The sequence below is a fragment of the Dromiciops gliroides genome, chromosome 3 (assembly GCF_019393635.1).
Source record: "Dromiciops gliroides isolate mDroGli1 chromosome 3, mDroGli1.pri, whole genome shotgun sequence".
Lineage (NCBI taxonomy): Eukaryota > Metazoa > Chordata > Mammalia > Microbiotheria > Microbiotheriidae > Dromiciops > Dromiciops gliroides.
In genome coordinates, this window is record NC_057863.1 from 82,890,154 (window position 1) to 82,906,376 (window position 16,223).

At 37.2% G+C, this 16,223-nt stretch overlaps 1 protein-coding gene across 1 annotated transcript; it reads right to left on the reverse strand.

Annotated features, from left to right (window-relative positions):
- Window positions 1-8,988: 8,988 nt before the first annotated feature.
- On the reverse strand, window positions 8,989-12,905 carry FAM237A (family with sequence similarity 237 member A). The gene is made up of 2 exons (XM_043991734.1): window positions 12,498-12,905; window positions 8,989-9,132 (listed from the first exon to the last, which is right to left on the reverse strand). Exons 1-2 carry the CDS (start codon window positions 12,903-12,905, stop codon window positions 8,989-8,991), a joined length of 552 nt encoding a protein of 183 aa, XP_043847669.1.
- Window positions 12,906-16,223: the final 3,318 nt, after the last annotated feature.

Below are 16,223 nucleotides of genomic sequence, written 5' to 3' on the forward strand. Positions count from 1 at the left end.
GAATAGCAATTCACCTCACACTCCTCTGATATCCACCTCCAGGAGTCTTGCAGCCCCTCCTTCCCCCCTCATTCTTCCAGCAAGACTTTCAGTGAGTTTAAATTAATCATTTACAGTTGTTTCATTTCTTGCAGAGGAGCTGTGGCACATGTGTTTCCCATTAATTCCTAACTTGTGGTATTTGATCTCTTGCCACAGATTGTATTTTGGAGGGGGGAAAAATCTTGCATTCAAATGGGCTTCTCCCATGTCCTTTCCAATTATAGGCACAATAACAGTGGACTGAAAAGTAAGAATATAAGCTTGCCTTTGAATACTGTTCTTGTCAAAGTCAATAAAATCATATTTATTAATTTCTTACTATCTCCAAAGCAAGGATAGGAGCTCAATGGATGAAGTCAAAGAAATTGAAGCACTTCCTTTTTGAAACTTAAATTTTGAACAGGCAGCACAATTTCAGAAAGAGATTGCAAAGTGTTTGAAATCCTGTGGACTTCAAACTGACTTTTTTTTATCATAAAAGTATTTTATTATTTTCCAATTACATGTAAAGATAGTTTTCAACATTTGTTTTCGTGGGATTTTTAGTTCCAAATTTTTCTCCCACCCTCCCTTCCCTCACCCCTCCCCAAGATGGAAAGTAATCTTATATAGGTTATATACATACAATCAAACTAACTTTGTGAATGCATGTTTCACTTTGCTCTGTTCTCTCTGACTCACTGTATATAGCAGGTCATGGTTGCTTTCTTCCCCAATAAATGAAAGCTTTATTAGGTCATACATGTGTATATACACACGTTATTCTATGTTGTGTTATGTTGTGTTGTGCTGTTATGTTATGTCATGTTGGTTGTGTCATATATTCTATAGTCAATACCTAGAATACAAAAATTTGTTTCAGTATTATGATTAGTAAATAATTATAATTAGAAAACTGAAAAGATGCTTCTTTTTTCCTTCCTTTTCTTCTTTTCCTTTAATTCCTTTTCTTTCTTTCTTTCCTTCCTTCCTTTTTTCTTTCTTTTTCTTTGTTTCTACTATAGCTTAAAACTCCAGAATTGAAGCTATCAACCAGCCTCAGCCTTCCCAGTAATATGGACTATAGGCATCAGTTTCTACCACACACTTGCTTTCGAGGTCTTTATAATCTAACTGAAGAACAAAAAAAGAAAAAGAAAAGAATAAAACTTGTTAACTACCATAATTGATACCTATGTTACCAGATTGTTAAAATGAGGTGAGAATTATAAATTGAAAAAGAAATGAAATTGAAATAGAAATTGAAAATGTGTTTCTAATTCTTTGCTATGGTTTATTACATGCTATAGTTTCCTAAAGATGGGTCAAATTGACTTGCAAATAGTACCTCTAATAATCTCTTTAGTTACTGATATGATGCCTTAATTGCCTATCTGAATCTGTCCTACTGGAGAATAAGGCTGGCTCTTAGCAGAAGAAAATCAGAAGCTATTTAGCAGGTAAAAGCAGATTTGCATATGGCTCTGGGCAGGTACAACAATTTTGTAAGCCAACTATTAGTTCCATTAGCAGTAGCAACTAGGTTGGAAAGAAACTGAGGCTGGAGGATATAATCAGATCCCTCCACTATTATATAATAAATACTGGTACCTCACATGAGCTTGTGTGATATGATTCCAAAGAGTTGCTTATTATATAGTTAATGGCATTGCTAAAATAGCCAGGAAGCCAATTTATGCCTCTTTAGGAGCGCTGGAGTCTCATCGGCTATTTTTTTTTGTGGGACAGTGAGGGTTAAGTGACTTGCCCAGGGTCACACAGCTAGTAAGTGTCAAGTGTCTGAGGCTGGATTTGAACTCAGGCCCTCCTGAATCCAGGGACAGTGCTTAATCCACTGTGCCATCAAGCTACCCCCAGCACTGGAGTCTAAGAAAACAACCTAACCATCACCATTTCCCACCCAACAAAAACTAGTTCTCCTAAAGAAACATCATTGAGTTTCAAAATAATTGTGTGGTAGGAGCTGAGATGCTTACCCAGGTGTTAGACTAAGAGGCAAGAGATTCAATGATCTTGAATATCCCTTCCAACTCTAAATCAATGATTTGATAACTACTCTCAGAGAAATTATTTCTTTAAAATGTCAACCCTTCACACTCTATTAGGAGTTTTGTGAAGCTGCTGTGTATAATGGCAAGAGCTTGATGAATTTGAAGTTCTGCTAAATGAAAGATTTGAAAAGACATTAATAATTATCTCCAGATAAAACCCTGAGAAGAGTCAAGAAGACTCAAGATACTAGTTAAGTCACTGGGAAAATCACTTAACTTCTCTACCTCTGTTTCTGCACCTATAAAATGAAGATAATAATAGCACTTACCTCACAGGGTTGTTGTAAGAATCAAATGAGATAATATTTGTAAAAAACACTTAGTACAGTTCCTAACATATAGTAGCTGTTATATAAATGCTTACTCCTTCCTCTTTCCTCCCATCCTGTTATAGAACTAATACTTGAATAAACATTTACTATGTACTAAGCACTGCTAGTTGGTAGAGATACAAAATTTAAGATAGTCCTGCCTTCATGGGACTTACATTCTAATAGACAACACACATAGTGGAGAGGACATAGTGGAGAGCCATAGAGGAATAGATTAATATATCCCTTCTAGAAGTAAATGACAAAGTTAATTTGATCATAGTTTCAGAGCTCGAAAGCAGAGACATGACAAAATGACAAATTTTTTAAATTTCTAAAATCTACCAGATGCTTTCCTTTAAAAAGCTCAGTTAGGTGGTGCAATTATTATTATCTCCATTTTACAGGTGAAGAAAGTGAGGCACAGAAAGTATCATAAGAGAAGTTTCCAATATTGGCTTTATTATCACTATTTCCTTAAGACATATGAGTCACATAAGGAGCTGGAATGGAGCCTGCAGAATTTAGATGAGACCTCAAACATTAGTGCAAATGACTGAGTAGTGATAAGAGAATTTCTGACTCAGTTTTATTACCTCCATTTATTTAAGATGAGCATGTCAAATATTTAGCTATAGCACCAACATTAATGGTTAGTTTGCAAATTACACTTTTATCCTCAGTGTCTACTGACCAGTTTATAATTTTACCTGACAGATCTTTCCTTTCGGCTATCTGTTCTTTAATATATACATCTTTGTCTTTTCCACCTTCTGTAAAATTCTATTGTACCTGTTTTGTCTACCAAAGATCTATGTAAGGTTGCTGAAAATTGATGCTTGAGTCCACTGGAATTTTTTGTTTGTTTGTTATGCCATGGGTTTCAGCTCTGAGCTTATAATAAACTTGTTTACCTTCCAGATCTGTGTGTTGAAAGATTTTGTTTGGCAGCAGTATCTATCAATGAATCCATGGACATTTTTTATGTTGAGTCTGAAGGACTTGCCTATGGTTTCAAAGCCAAAAAAGTAACAGTTACTCAGGCTCAGATTGAGATCTCCTGGTAGCAAGCCTAGAGGTCATTCCCCTATATCCTATCTCCTCTCAAGCAGAAGATGGGAATCTAACAGGTGTCAATCTTTGTGTCCTCCTGTGATGAGTTAGTTATTCATCTCTGAACCTATCTAACTTATATCTATATCTTATCGACAAAGGTGACATGAACCACTTTATCAGGTGCCTTGCTGAAAGAGGTCTACTGTATCCATAGTAACAGTCTAATAAACTCATGAAAAGAGGAAATTAAGTTAGTATAATATGATGTTATGGATGAAATTTTTCTTTCTCATAATGATCCCCATTTTCCTAAGTGCTCAAAAGTCATCCCTTTAATGATGCAATATAAAATTGTACCAGGAATCAATGTTATACTCCCTGGTGTATAGTTCTTTCTCTTTCTAAAAATCAGGATAACATTGGCCAGTGAATTCCTCCCACACACATTCATCAAGAAACAACTAATAGTAGTTTATCAATCACATCCTCCATGGAATGTCGTATGTGTTGTAGATCCATTAGGTCAAGTGCCTTGAAATTGAGGGCAGTAAGAACACTCTTACCATCTCCTTACTTATTGGGGGTTTCAATGCCATTTCAGTACCTTTATTCTACCTTCCCTCCTTCTGGAAATCACTGTCCTTGGTACTGAAAGTGAACAAAAGAATAATTACACAATCTTACCTTCTTCCCAGCCATACATAAAAAGATATTCTGTCTTCTTTTATGTATTTATCTGTTTGCTTGCTATGTGATTTATCTATATGACTACACTTCAACACCCATTTACTTCTCAACCTTTACAATTGGTCTCACTAACCACTCTACTGAAGGTGCTATAATCAAGATCAACAATCTTTTAACTCAAATGTAATAATTTCTCTTCTAAGTCATCCTACTTGAACTCTGATGCTTTTGACACAGTCAACCAACCTTTCCTTCTTTTTTGACTTCTAGAATATTATTCTCACTTTGATCTACTTATTATCTAACTGACCACTCCTTCTTAGTCTCCTTTGCTGGATTACATCCTTTTCCTGCCTGCTAACCATTGATATCCTCCCGACTCTTTCCTGAACTTTTTCTCCCTATATTTTTTCTCTTAGTGTTCTTATCTGTTCCACTGAATTCAGTTATCATCTCTAAACAAATGACTTTTGAATCTATCTGTCCAGTCAACCTATCTCCTGAGTTCAGTACACATTCATTGTCAATGGTATACTGAGATTATATCCATGTGGAAGTCCCATTGGTGTCTAAAACTCATTATGTCCAAAGTGGAATTCATCATCTTCTATATAACAGCTCTTCCCTGTTTCTTTTGAGGGCACCGACATCTTTCTAGTAATCTAAATCTGTAGCCTGTCTCCTCTTCCTCTTCCTCATTCCTGGTATAGAACCTATTATTAACTCTTATCTTCAGAAAAGCTTTTGTATCCATTCTTCACATAACCAGTACCCTAGTTCATGATTTCATTAGTGGAATCAGCCTTTTAATTGCTGACCTTCTTACTTCTAGTTTCTACCATTTCCTAAATATTCTGAATAAAGCTGCCAAAATAAGCTTCCTTAAGCATGTCATTACCCCATTCAGAACTTGTCAGTGGTTTCTTATTGTCATAGATAAAATGCATGTTTATTGGCCTGTCATTTCCAGCTGTCCATACTTTTACTCCAACCTACTTTTTCAACCACAATTTATACTCTTCTCTTTAGGAATTCTATAGTCCAGCAAACCTTTACTACTACCTTTTCCCAAATTTAGCATCTCAACTCCTTATCTCTTCATTTGAACAGGTTGTTTATTAACCAGATCTTCCCTTTTGGTCAGACTATGGCTACCATATCATTACTCCTCATTTCTTTCACTTTTTGAAAGATGGAATGATCAGAAAATTAAGTAAAGACTTTATTAGTTGCTCTGTTTCAGGAAAGAGAGGCATCCAGAAGATGTTGAAGTCTTCTATAAAAATCTTGTCCTGTCTCCATGTCAAATTTGACATTTGTAAGGAATCCACTAACCTGAAAGCCTGCATTATGCTATCATTTTCCTCTTCCAGGACCTTACTTCAGTGATCAAGACATTTCACATGTTTTCAATAGCTACTTCTTCACTTGCTCTTTCCCATCTACCTAGAAGCACATCCAAGTCACTCCACTGATGCCTTAAGTGGGTAGTAGGAGGTGGAATAAGCCTTCCTTTGACCTTATGAAGTTGGATGCTTGGGGGGGTTTTCCTTAAATTTAATCCTCAAGATTTCTGCATGTTTTGTTTGAGGCACGGATTACTCTGTAGTCTCTTCAGCTATCATCCTATCTTTTAATCTCCCTTGCATGGCTAAAATTTTTATGATGTTTAAAGAATTATTGTGTCTGTTTTCTCATAGTTTATTGCATTTTGACTTCTGTCCTTACTGAAATTTCTATTTCAAATATTACCAATTACAATTTAATCACCAAATCCAATGGCTTTTCTTTATGCCTCATTCTCCTTGACCTCTCTGCTGCTTTTGATATAGTTGGATACTCCATTTTATTGCATATTGTTTTCCTGCCTTGACTTCAAAGAAAGTGTATCCTTCAGATTCTACTCCTACCCAACTGCTCCATCTTAATCTATTTTGATGAATCCTTATCTTCTTCTTGTCCTTTTAATGTAGAGTTTGTTCTTGGCCCTCTTCTGTCTCTATACTATCTCCTTTTCCAATCTCATTAATTCCCAATGACTTCACCCGTACTACATGATTCATAGGATCATAGCTTTTAGAGTTATAAGGGGCCTCAGAGGTTATCATTATATAGATGAAGACCTTATCTCTCTTCTGGACTCCAGATTCTCACTTCAAGCTGACTATAGGACATCTTCTGGATGTCCCATCATCACCTCAATTCAATTCCATAAAAATTTTAAAGTGCTCGCTGTGTGCAAGACATTGTTATAGGCAGAGATTGAAAGAAAAAGAATTAAAACAGCCACTGTTTTCAATGAGCTTGCACTGTCCTGGGGTTATAGCATATAGACAGGTAATTAAATACAAGATAATTTCAGAATTCTTAGTAGGGAGAATAGGCAGCTGGATGGTGCAATGGATAGTATACCTAATCTGAAGTCAGGAAGATTCCTCTTCAAATACAGCCTCAGACACTTAACTAGCTATGTGACCCTGGCTAAGTTACTTAATTCTTTGCCTCAGTTTCTCATCTATAAAATGAACTGGAGAAGGAAAATACCAACCATTCTAGTACCCTTTCCAAGAAAAACTCAAATGGGGTTTCAGAGAGTCAAACACTAATGGAATGACTGAACAATAACAACAACAAAAGGAGGGGAATCAGGAAAGGCTTCATTAAAAAGAAAGTACTTGAGATGAGCCTTGAAGGAAGCAAAAGATTCCAAGAGGTAGATGTGAGAGATGAGTGGGTCCTAGGCATTAAGGACATGCAGTGCTAAAGCAGAAGATGGAATTTACCTCTTGATCTTAGGGAACAGCAAATGATGTAATTGGGCCAGAATGTAGGGTGTATGAATGAGGAGTCATGCAAAATAAATCTATGAGGCTTGTCATGAATTCCTTTTTTTAAAATTTGTGTGTGTGTGTGTGTGTGTGTGTGTGTGTGCAGGGCAATGAGGGTTAAGTGACTTGCCCAGGATCACACAGCTAGTGTCTAGTGTCTGAGGTCAGATTTGAACTCAGGTCCTCCTGAATCCAGGGCCAGTAGTTTATCCACTTTGCCACCTAGCTGCCCCATGTCATGAATTCTGATCCTACGACATTACCTCACACTAGATAGCTTCTGAGGTTCCATTCAGGTCTAAGTCTACAGATCATTGGGTTTTTTTGTTTTGTTTGGTTTGGTTTGGCTTGGTTTGGTTTGGTGAGGCAATTGGGGTTAAGTGACTTGCCCAGGGTCACACACCTAGTAAGTGTCAAGTGTCTGAGGCCGGATTTGAACTCAGGTCCTCCTGAATCCAGGGTCGGTGCTCTATCCACTGCACCACCTAGCTTCCTCCCTATCATTGTTAGCTTAAGCAGAATCCTGTACTTTGATTTCAGGGCAGCATTTGTATGGAAATATGGTTGTTTGATGTTCTCTCCTTCCTAGAGAGAGGGAAACTAGAAACTTCTTTTTTTACTTCCTATTAAAAATCAAGTAGGTATTTTTTACCAATTAGAATAACTATATTGAAGAAAGGTCACTAAAAATAATGATTAGATTTGACAAACTAAATGTAAGCAGGACTCTAATATATTTGCTAATTATTCATCCCAGCTTTAAATAAGTTCTAGACTCACTCACTTTTCTATATACATTTTTTCCTAGCTCCATAGAATAGTGGTGGTGATGGTGGTGGTGAAAGTGGTGGTGGTGGTAGTAGTAGTAGTAGTAGTAGTAGTAGTAGTAGTAGTAGTAGTAGTAGTAGTAGTAGTAGTGGTGGTGGTGGTGGTAGTGGTAGTAGAAGTAGTAGTAGTAGCAGCAGCAGTAGCAGCAGCAGTTGTGGTGGTGGTAATTTCCTGACATTTATATAGCACTTTAAAGTTTGCTAAACCCTTTATATACATTATCTTGTTGGCTTCTCACAAAAACCTTATGAAATTTTGTTCAAGGCACTGATTTTACAGTAGCCTTGTTTTAAGTTTGTTATGTTTTTCAGTACAGACTAACAAGCTGTAGGTGTTCAATATTCAGAGGCATGTTTGTTTATCTTGAAGTGAGGCTCTCATTATTATTAGTGCATTAACTTTTAAAAATTCATCTTTATTTTGAGACTATTTAAACAAATAGACTTCCCTAGAACTTGACAGAATTTGAGAACTTTAGAATTTTTTTTAAACAAGCAAATACTGTGCTGACCTGCTACATTCCATGTACAATAATACTTTTCACTCAATATATCATAATTCCCAATCCATCTTCAGTAGTTTCTCTATACTTATACACAATCCCTTGTATATCAGTGCATTCATCATAATGTAGCTAATGGCTTGAAAGTAATGTAGTTTAGAGAAGAAACTAAATTCATGGGAATTCTTACACTTAAAAATGGTAGTAACAAGAAGATAATTAGTCAGGGTTTCCCAATCCCTATCACTCTTCTGCCTTTGGAATCAGGGTTTAATAATTTAGATCAAAGACTGCTCAGTCTGCATACTCTATCATTTGCAGACTCCCATCTAGCATGGGAGCAAGTTGTAGTCTTGAAAAGGGACTGCCCCAGATTCAAAAGACCTAGGTTCAAATCCTAGGTAATGTTGGTCAGATCACTGAGCCTTGATTTCCTCACCTATCAAATGAGAGTGCTGAATTAGATCACCAAGGTCTTTTCTAACTCTAGATACTGTACCCTAGTGACCTGTGAAATACCTAACGAAGCTTCTAAAATTCTCACTTTCAACCAGTCTAATGTGTGCAAAAGATCTGACTTAATATGAAACTCTGGATATTAACTTCTTACAAGGAAATTAACAAAAGTCAAGACAAAGGTGTATTTTTAAAAAATTACACTAGGCTTAAGTCTGGGATTATATTTATTTTCTCTTTATTCCTAGGTCACTGGTAACTCTTCCAATTAATCTAGACGCACTCTTATGCATATGGATGCTTATCAAATCTTCAATCAACTCTTTCTTCTTCAGGAGTGGGGCTTTTAGGAACTGAGAATATGAACCTGAAAGCAAAAAGGGAAATAAACAATCGGTCACAAAATCATTTGGAGGCTAATACTAGGGTGAATTGTTACTCAATAGAAAGTTTGTTACAAGGATATCTGCAGTCCCCATGCTTGTGTAATGTAGCCATGTATACATGGGTGTCTTTGTGAATTCATATCTATTGTACTCAATGTAGTAATTTATCCCAAATTATGTAAATCAAAATAAACTTTGCTCTAAATCATTGGAACTTGTGTCTTTATAGTTCTGAAGCATGGTTACTATAATGTTCAATATATATATTTCCATTATTAAATTTTATTTATGCCTTTTTATATTAGAATCATTTCCCAATATATGCACTCACCTTCCCACACCCATTGAAGGTCTCTGAATATTTTTGTGCTATTTGTTTCTTAGTCAGTTCATTTGCCACTGATTTCTAAGACAACTATAAAAATCAATAGTGATTTGATGTATTTTCCTTTTTTAAAAGGAAATTATTTTATTAATACAGATTTTAGATGTGTGCATATCAATTTAAGTACAAAGCACTTTTAACCTCATCAATAATTACACCAAAAAAGAAGAAAAAACAAAAAATATCTGCTTTTCTAAAATGTAAAAATGGTATAGTTCTGTTGTGCAACTCCATAGAAATATAGTATGTGAGAAGTGGTATAAAAGACATTATCATGGGCACATAGTATCAAAAAAGGAGGTGATCTGGTCATGAATTAAGAATGAGAGACATTAGAGTTTCTGGGGGTAACTGACACCCAGAAGGACAAGAGGACCTCCACTCAAGGGTTGAGATTTTGAGACAAATGGGGGGGAAAGAATGAGAGACAATAGATGATCAGCCTAAGTCATACACTAGTATCTCAGAGATACTAAACAACAAAGGAAACAGACAAATAATACCTAGAAGATCTCCAGTGTGTTGAATCAGCTTTCCATGGAGGGTTTATAAGAAAATATAGCTGTTGGAGGGGCTGCTAGGCGATGATTGCATTGAATAGAACAATGGGCCTGGAGGCAGGAAAGTTTATCTTGAGTTGAAATCTGGCCTCAGACATGTACTAGCTATGTGACTTCAGGCAAGTCACTTAACCCCATTTGTCTCATTTTCTCATCTAGCAAACAATGCCAGTATCTTTGCCAAGAAAACCCAAAATGCGGTCATAAAGAGTCAGATATGACTGAAACGACTGAATTACAACAACAAAGAAATCACATAGAATCCAAAGTTATGGAAGTTACATTGGCTCACACCACTGAAATAAAATATGCATCAAAGTATCAGAGAATTGCATATTTAGTCAACTGTTTATCCATACAGTTTACCATCCTGAAGGCAGCCTAGAGATACATATTGTTAAAATGGCTTGATTATTCTTGGTATCAACCTCAAAGATTAGGAATAGACCTCAAATGTCATCACTTCTCATTATCGCCTATGAATGTATTTTAACTTTTTCTAAATCATTTTATTTTCAGCCTATAGCACCTTTGAGACTGAAAATAACAACAAAAAGTTTAGATATTCAGCTATTCCATTAGCCTTGACTCAGAGGGAACAATTCTTATTCCATGATCTTAATTAACTATTTTGCACTTTTCTACATTGAAACAGCATCCCCATGTCTTTGATGGATTTCCTTGTTTTTACAGTGTCATGGAATGTTAGAGTGGTAATGGATCTTAGGACTCAGTTCAAATCCCTTATTTCTTTTTTTTTTTGTGTGGGGAAATGGGGGTTAAGTGACTTTCCCAGAGTCACAGGACTAGTAAGTGTCAAGTGTCTGAGGTCAGATTTGAACTCAGATCCTCCTGAATCCAGGGCCAGTGCTTTATCCACTGCGCCACCTAGCTGCCCCAAAGTGAAGTAACTTGCTAGAAATCACATTAGTTAATTTTTATCTTTAATGTTTGTAAAATTAAATAAATAAATACACTCAAATCTATTACAATTTAGTTTTACAAAACAAATTAAAGATTAGTAATTTCCCCTTATGAAAAGATTCTACACATGTACCAAGGAACATGCTATATATAGAACTGATTTCATAAAAATGTGATAATCACATCAAATTTCTCATGTCATAAAGCAAAACACATCCATATTTCATACACATTTATCTTGGTATTCCCTTTCTTGCAAATGATTATATGTTCTCTTAGAGAAGGGTCAAGTTTTCTTCTATCTTTAGCCCATTTGTAATACTCAATTGTAATGCTTCCAAGGGCATACCAGCTGGCTACCTTCAGAATACAGGCTGACACCTCCAGTGTCTAGTTGAGTCTTCTAAGAGATTTTATTAGAACTTTACGATGAAAAGTATCTCTTTTCTTTTAAATATTCCATTTTAGTATCTCCTTCACCCAGAGGCTCTTAAACAATCTGAATTGCTAGAATAATTGTTTTCTGATTTTGGAAAAATTTTTTTCGGCAAATGTTTAAACAACTGGACAAAACTTTTATGCTCATATTCCAAATCTGGGTAGCATCCCTACTAGAAGCTTATGTTCACTCTTTATATCAGTGAATGATATAGGGTGAAGTAGCTTCAGAGACTGGAGTAAATCCTGCCGCTTTTGTTAAAAGAGAACATGCATGCTATGTAGAACAATGGCCAAGAAGTCACTGTCAGTCCCAGCAATTCTGTTTGTCTTTTTTGGAGTGAATTAGGAAACTGAAAAACAAGTGGTAAAAGAGAAAATTTGATAGCATTGATGGCCTGTCTTGGAGTTTAGTTGATAAGTCAGATAACTATTAACATGTTCTGCTGAACACCAAGAAGTCTCCTGTCTTCTTCTGACTTATCCATGTTCTATCCACTGTGCCTCCCACAAGGGGTTGAAAATCTTTTTGGTTTCCTGTTTTGACAACAGGTAAAGGGGCATCTAGGTGGCACAGTGGAAAGAGCACCAGCCTTGGAGTCAGGAAGACCTGAGTTCAAATCTGACCTCAGACACTTAACATTACTAGCTGTGTGACCCTAGGCAAGTCACTTAGCCCCAATTGCCTCACCAAAAACAAAACAAAACAAAAAAACAAATCAAGATTTAAAAATAACAGGTAAGAAGGAACCTTCTAAAACTTTTGTTTGGGTACATAGAATTGTTCATGTTCTTTGGCGAATCATGCCTTCCTGTAACACTTTTATTCTCACACCAACTGCTTTCACCTGCTTCTTACTTTTCAAGATAATGGAGGCAATAAGCTAACAATTAACTCGTCCTTACAATTGCAGGGGAGTGCTTCAGGTACTCCCGTGCACAGATTGTTACTGCCTGATTAAACCTGTGCATTCTTTACCTCCACTTAGCTCTTCCATATATACATATCCTCTTAGAGACAACACAAATAAAAGGCAAAAAGGCTTACTTCCTGTGTGCTGTGAATGCATTGTGGATAATTTCTCTTCATCTCCTGCCAGCTGTCTCCTTCCTAGGCCATGGTTCCTGGAAAGCACACAGTCTACATAGATATCCCAGAAGAGTTGGGCCAGGTCCCAAAAGAGGGCCCCATGCTGCAAATTCTCAGATGACTTCAGGTAGATCATAAAATCCCAAAATCCTGTCACAGTGTCAGAAATTCGTGGCTTCTTCATCTCCAAAAGAAGCACTGAAGAAGACTCCCAGCACTGTGGATCTGCTTGGTTCAGAGCTAGGAGGTCAATTTGGCTATGACAGAAGAAAGGTGCTACACAGCACAGTCCCACAATGAGTAGGGTACAGGTGAGTCTCATGGTGCAATGAATCCTTCCTTGGTTCCCAAGATCTGTCATGATACTGAAATAGCACAGAAAGGAAGACTATAAATTCCCTGCCATGGGAGAAAAAGAAACTCTATTAGGATTCCTAAAATGAGGAAATTCATGTATTGCCACCACATTTTCTTATTTCTAGGATATATCACTTATAGAGCCATAAATAGGATAGGGAAAGTAGAACTTTTCCCAGTGCACCAAGATGAAGGGAGTGCTTTCCTCTCAAACTCTCTTGGGTCATCCCCCTAAGGGTATAGTCACTGTGGTACCCCTCTCCTGGCACCCTCTACCTTCTCACACCTTGCATCCTTCTCAGAATTAATGGATTGGCATTGTGAATTATATCAAGGAGGTTCAGGCCACAACATCTGGAAAAGAAGATGCCTCCTCTCTTGATGTCACTATATCAAGTGACGGACTATCCAGGTGGTACCACGGTAGACTGTCCTCTGCATTGCTGCCACCCCCAGTACCACCACCCACAGACCAAATGATTTTTCCCAAAGAAATCATATCTCTGATTATCAATATTTCTCAAATAATATGTTTTGTATAATTATTGATCACATCATGAAGGTAACCCTGGGTTCTTCAGTACCAGGGAGATGTGCTAAGTAGAATAGCCAAGAAATGTTTTCCAATCATCATATGCAATTTTGGTATTACAGCTAAGGGAAAATATCAGAAATATATGTGTGTATGTACACACATGTATACATATATGTGTATGTGAATAGCTCATAGAGGTGATAATTAGGGCCAAAGGAGTAGTTGAGAGGATCAAAAAATAAATGTAGATTTGGCAAACAATGCCATGGACAGTCTTTGGGGACACTCAAATTCAGGGGAATGGAAAAAGAAAAGGTACACATGATGGACATTGTTAGAGATTCACCAGACACATAGGAGGAGACCCAGGAGAGGTCTAAGGAGAGAGATAGTATCAAGGAGTCATGGTCAATCATGGCAAATTTAACAGAAAGGTCAAGGAGGATAAAGACAGAAAAGAGATCATTGAATTAGGTAGGCAATGAAGGCATTATTATCTTTTCATTTCCAGGTACTTGGTTTTGGTTATTCTGTTACTCATTAAAAGAATTGGAAATAGAAGTATTAATACTAACCATAGGAAAATTTCAAACCAATTTTATAGCAATTCTCTTTTGCCTATTATGTATTTTTCCCTACCTAGACATTGTTTCTTCCTCTATATAGATATGCCTGAAGACAGAGCAGCCCATCACTTGAATTATACTATAGTGTAATACTCTATAACAATATATCAAGGATATGGTGGAGGGGGTGGGAAATGGGGAATTTCTGTGGAAATTAAGATACTTGATTTCTAAAAGATACTTAAGAAAATCAATCCAAAGATAGCAATTTGAAAGCAGAGAGAATACTTCAAACATATGAAAGATGAACTAATGAATGTCTAATGAACACAGAAAATATTTTGCAACTCTGATGCAACTTTCATAAAGTTGTGGTCTCTTTTCCTTTGCACCAATGATTACCATACATTTCACTTTAGTTGTCAAGGAATACCTTTTATTTCCACCTTTTAACAACTAATCATTCTGATGTCTAATGGGGGAAAAAACAACAAAGGAAGTCATGTAACATTTGGAAATATTTTCCCCATCAGCCATTAATATCTACAAAATGAGAATAGTACTGAAGGCTTTCTTCCTAAAAATCTTGCCTAAAAACTTTGTGAGCATAGAAAAGAGAAAACATATATGACCTGAGAGTGTGTTTAATTTCTAACAGAAAGCAAAAATAAAGAAGGATCTTTGCCTTCCTGTGATACATTGCTTTCAGTTACATTTTAATTTGATGTCACTTGTATTTTTAAATAATTTTATGTCACTTGTATTAAAAGCAGTCATAGTAGAATAAAAGTTGTGAAAATCCCAGCTGGCCAAAAAGCTAAGGCTGACAAAGAAAAAAATAACTTTTAAATCCAAATATCTGATCATCATGCTGATCTAATCATTAGCCATAAGGTGGAGTCTTTTCTGCATGGGAGCGGGAAATGCTAAGACATAATTGCACAAGCGATTCAGTATGCTTACTTAGAACATATACGTGGAAGACAAAAGTGTCTGAACTGTCCTTTAAATTTCTGATTTAAGACATTCCCCTGGTTTTTCCGGATGTTTTGCCTTATGCTGCTTAGCAAATCTGCCCGCCATCCCTCCCCGCTTCAATCCCTGAATTAATTTCTGTGTAGTTTTTTTCTGCCTCTAAATTAAATTATTGTTCCATGATTTAAAAGTTTCGAGACGGCTGAAGGGTTAGAAGAGCATATTTCTCTTGGGAAGTAGCAGAAGTTTTGTGTTCAAAATGAATTGGACAGAGCACACGTGCCTCTGTCCAGAGTCCTGAAGTTGATACTGCTCCCTCATTACCGTCTCTCCTAAACCACTCAGCTTTTCTCGGAGGTTGCCTGATTTCGGTTTCCTTTCTCCTTGAATAATCCCTCCGCCCTTCTACAGAAAGAAATCTGCTTTCTGGACTGCTGGAAATTCCTAAGTCCTAACATATCGAGTGCAAAGAGCAGTACTGCTGCTAACGCACACGTTGTTCTGCACTTCTCATCTCACAAACCGCCGAACTTGCCATTTTTCCCCTCTCCCGAATCTAGAGACAGTCCAGTCTAAGTAGAGTTAAGGCTGCCCCTACTCTGCAGGTGTCTCACATGACGGGGAAATCATGCCTCACCCACTTACCTCCTTTGCCCTCTAGGAGTTCCCTCCTGTGCAACAATCGGAAATCTCTCAGATACTCCCAGCTGAGGTGACACTTCTTGGTCTTCCCGTTCGCGCTTACTGACGGCTCCTCTTAAGTGAGAGTGAGCGGGGCCTCTTAAGTTTACGTCAAAGCTCCCGGGAGAAGTCCTCCCTCCTCATCTCCCCCGCCTTCCCACTCCCAGTGTATCACAGAATCTCGGAGTTGGAAGGAACCTCACAGCTCATCTAGTCCATACCTGAACAGGGATGCCTTAGACTGAGACCAAGAATATCATTCAAAGAAAGTGATTAGCCTATCTTTAACCATTTCTTCTTGTTCCCCCGACCCCTTCCTGCTCCCGAATGAACTTACTCTCCACCTCCAGCAGGAAGGAGTCCAGAAGCTTCAACCTGAGATCTTGACTACCCAGCTCACCAGATTGGAGTTTTGAAAGATCTGCTCTTCAGCCCCCAGAACCCTGAGCAAGTGGAGAGGGAAGAAGTTCAGCCCAGGGTCTCATAGTGGTAGCAGGGCATATTTAGGGAAGGAGGCAGAACCAGCTTGCAAGCACAGATTCAGGAGGAAAAGTCTGTACATTCT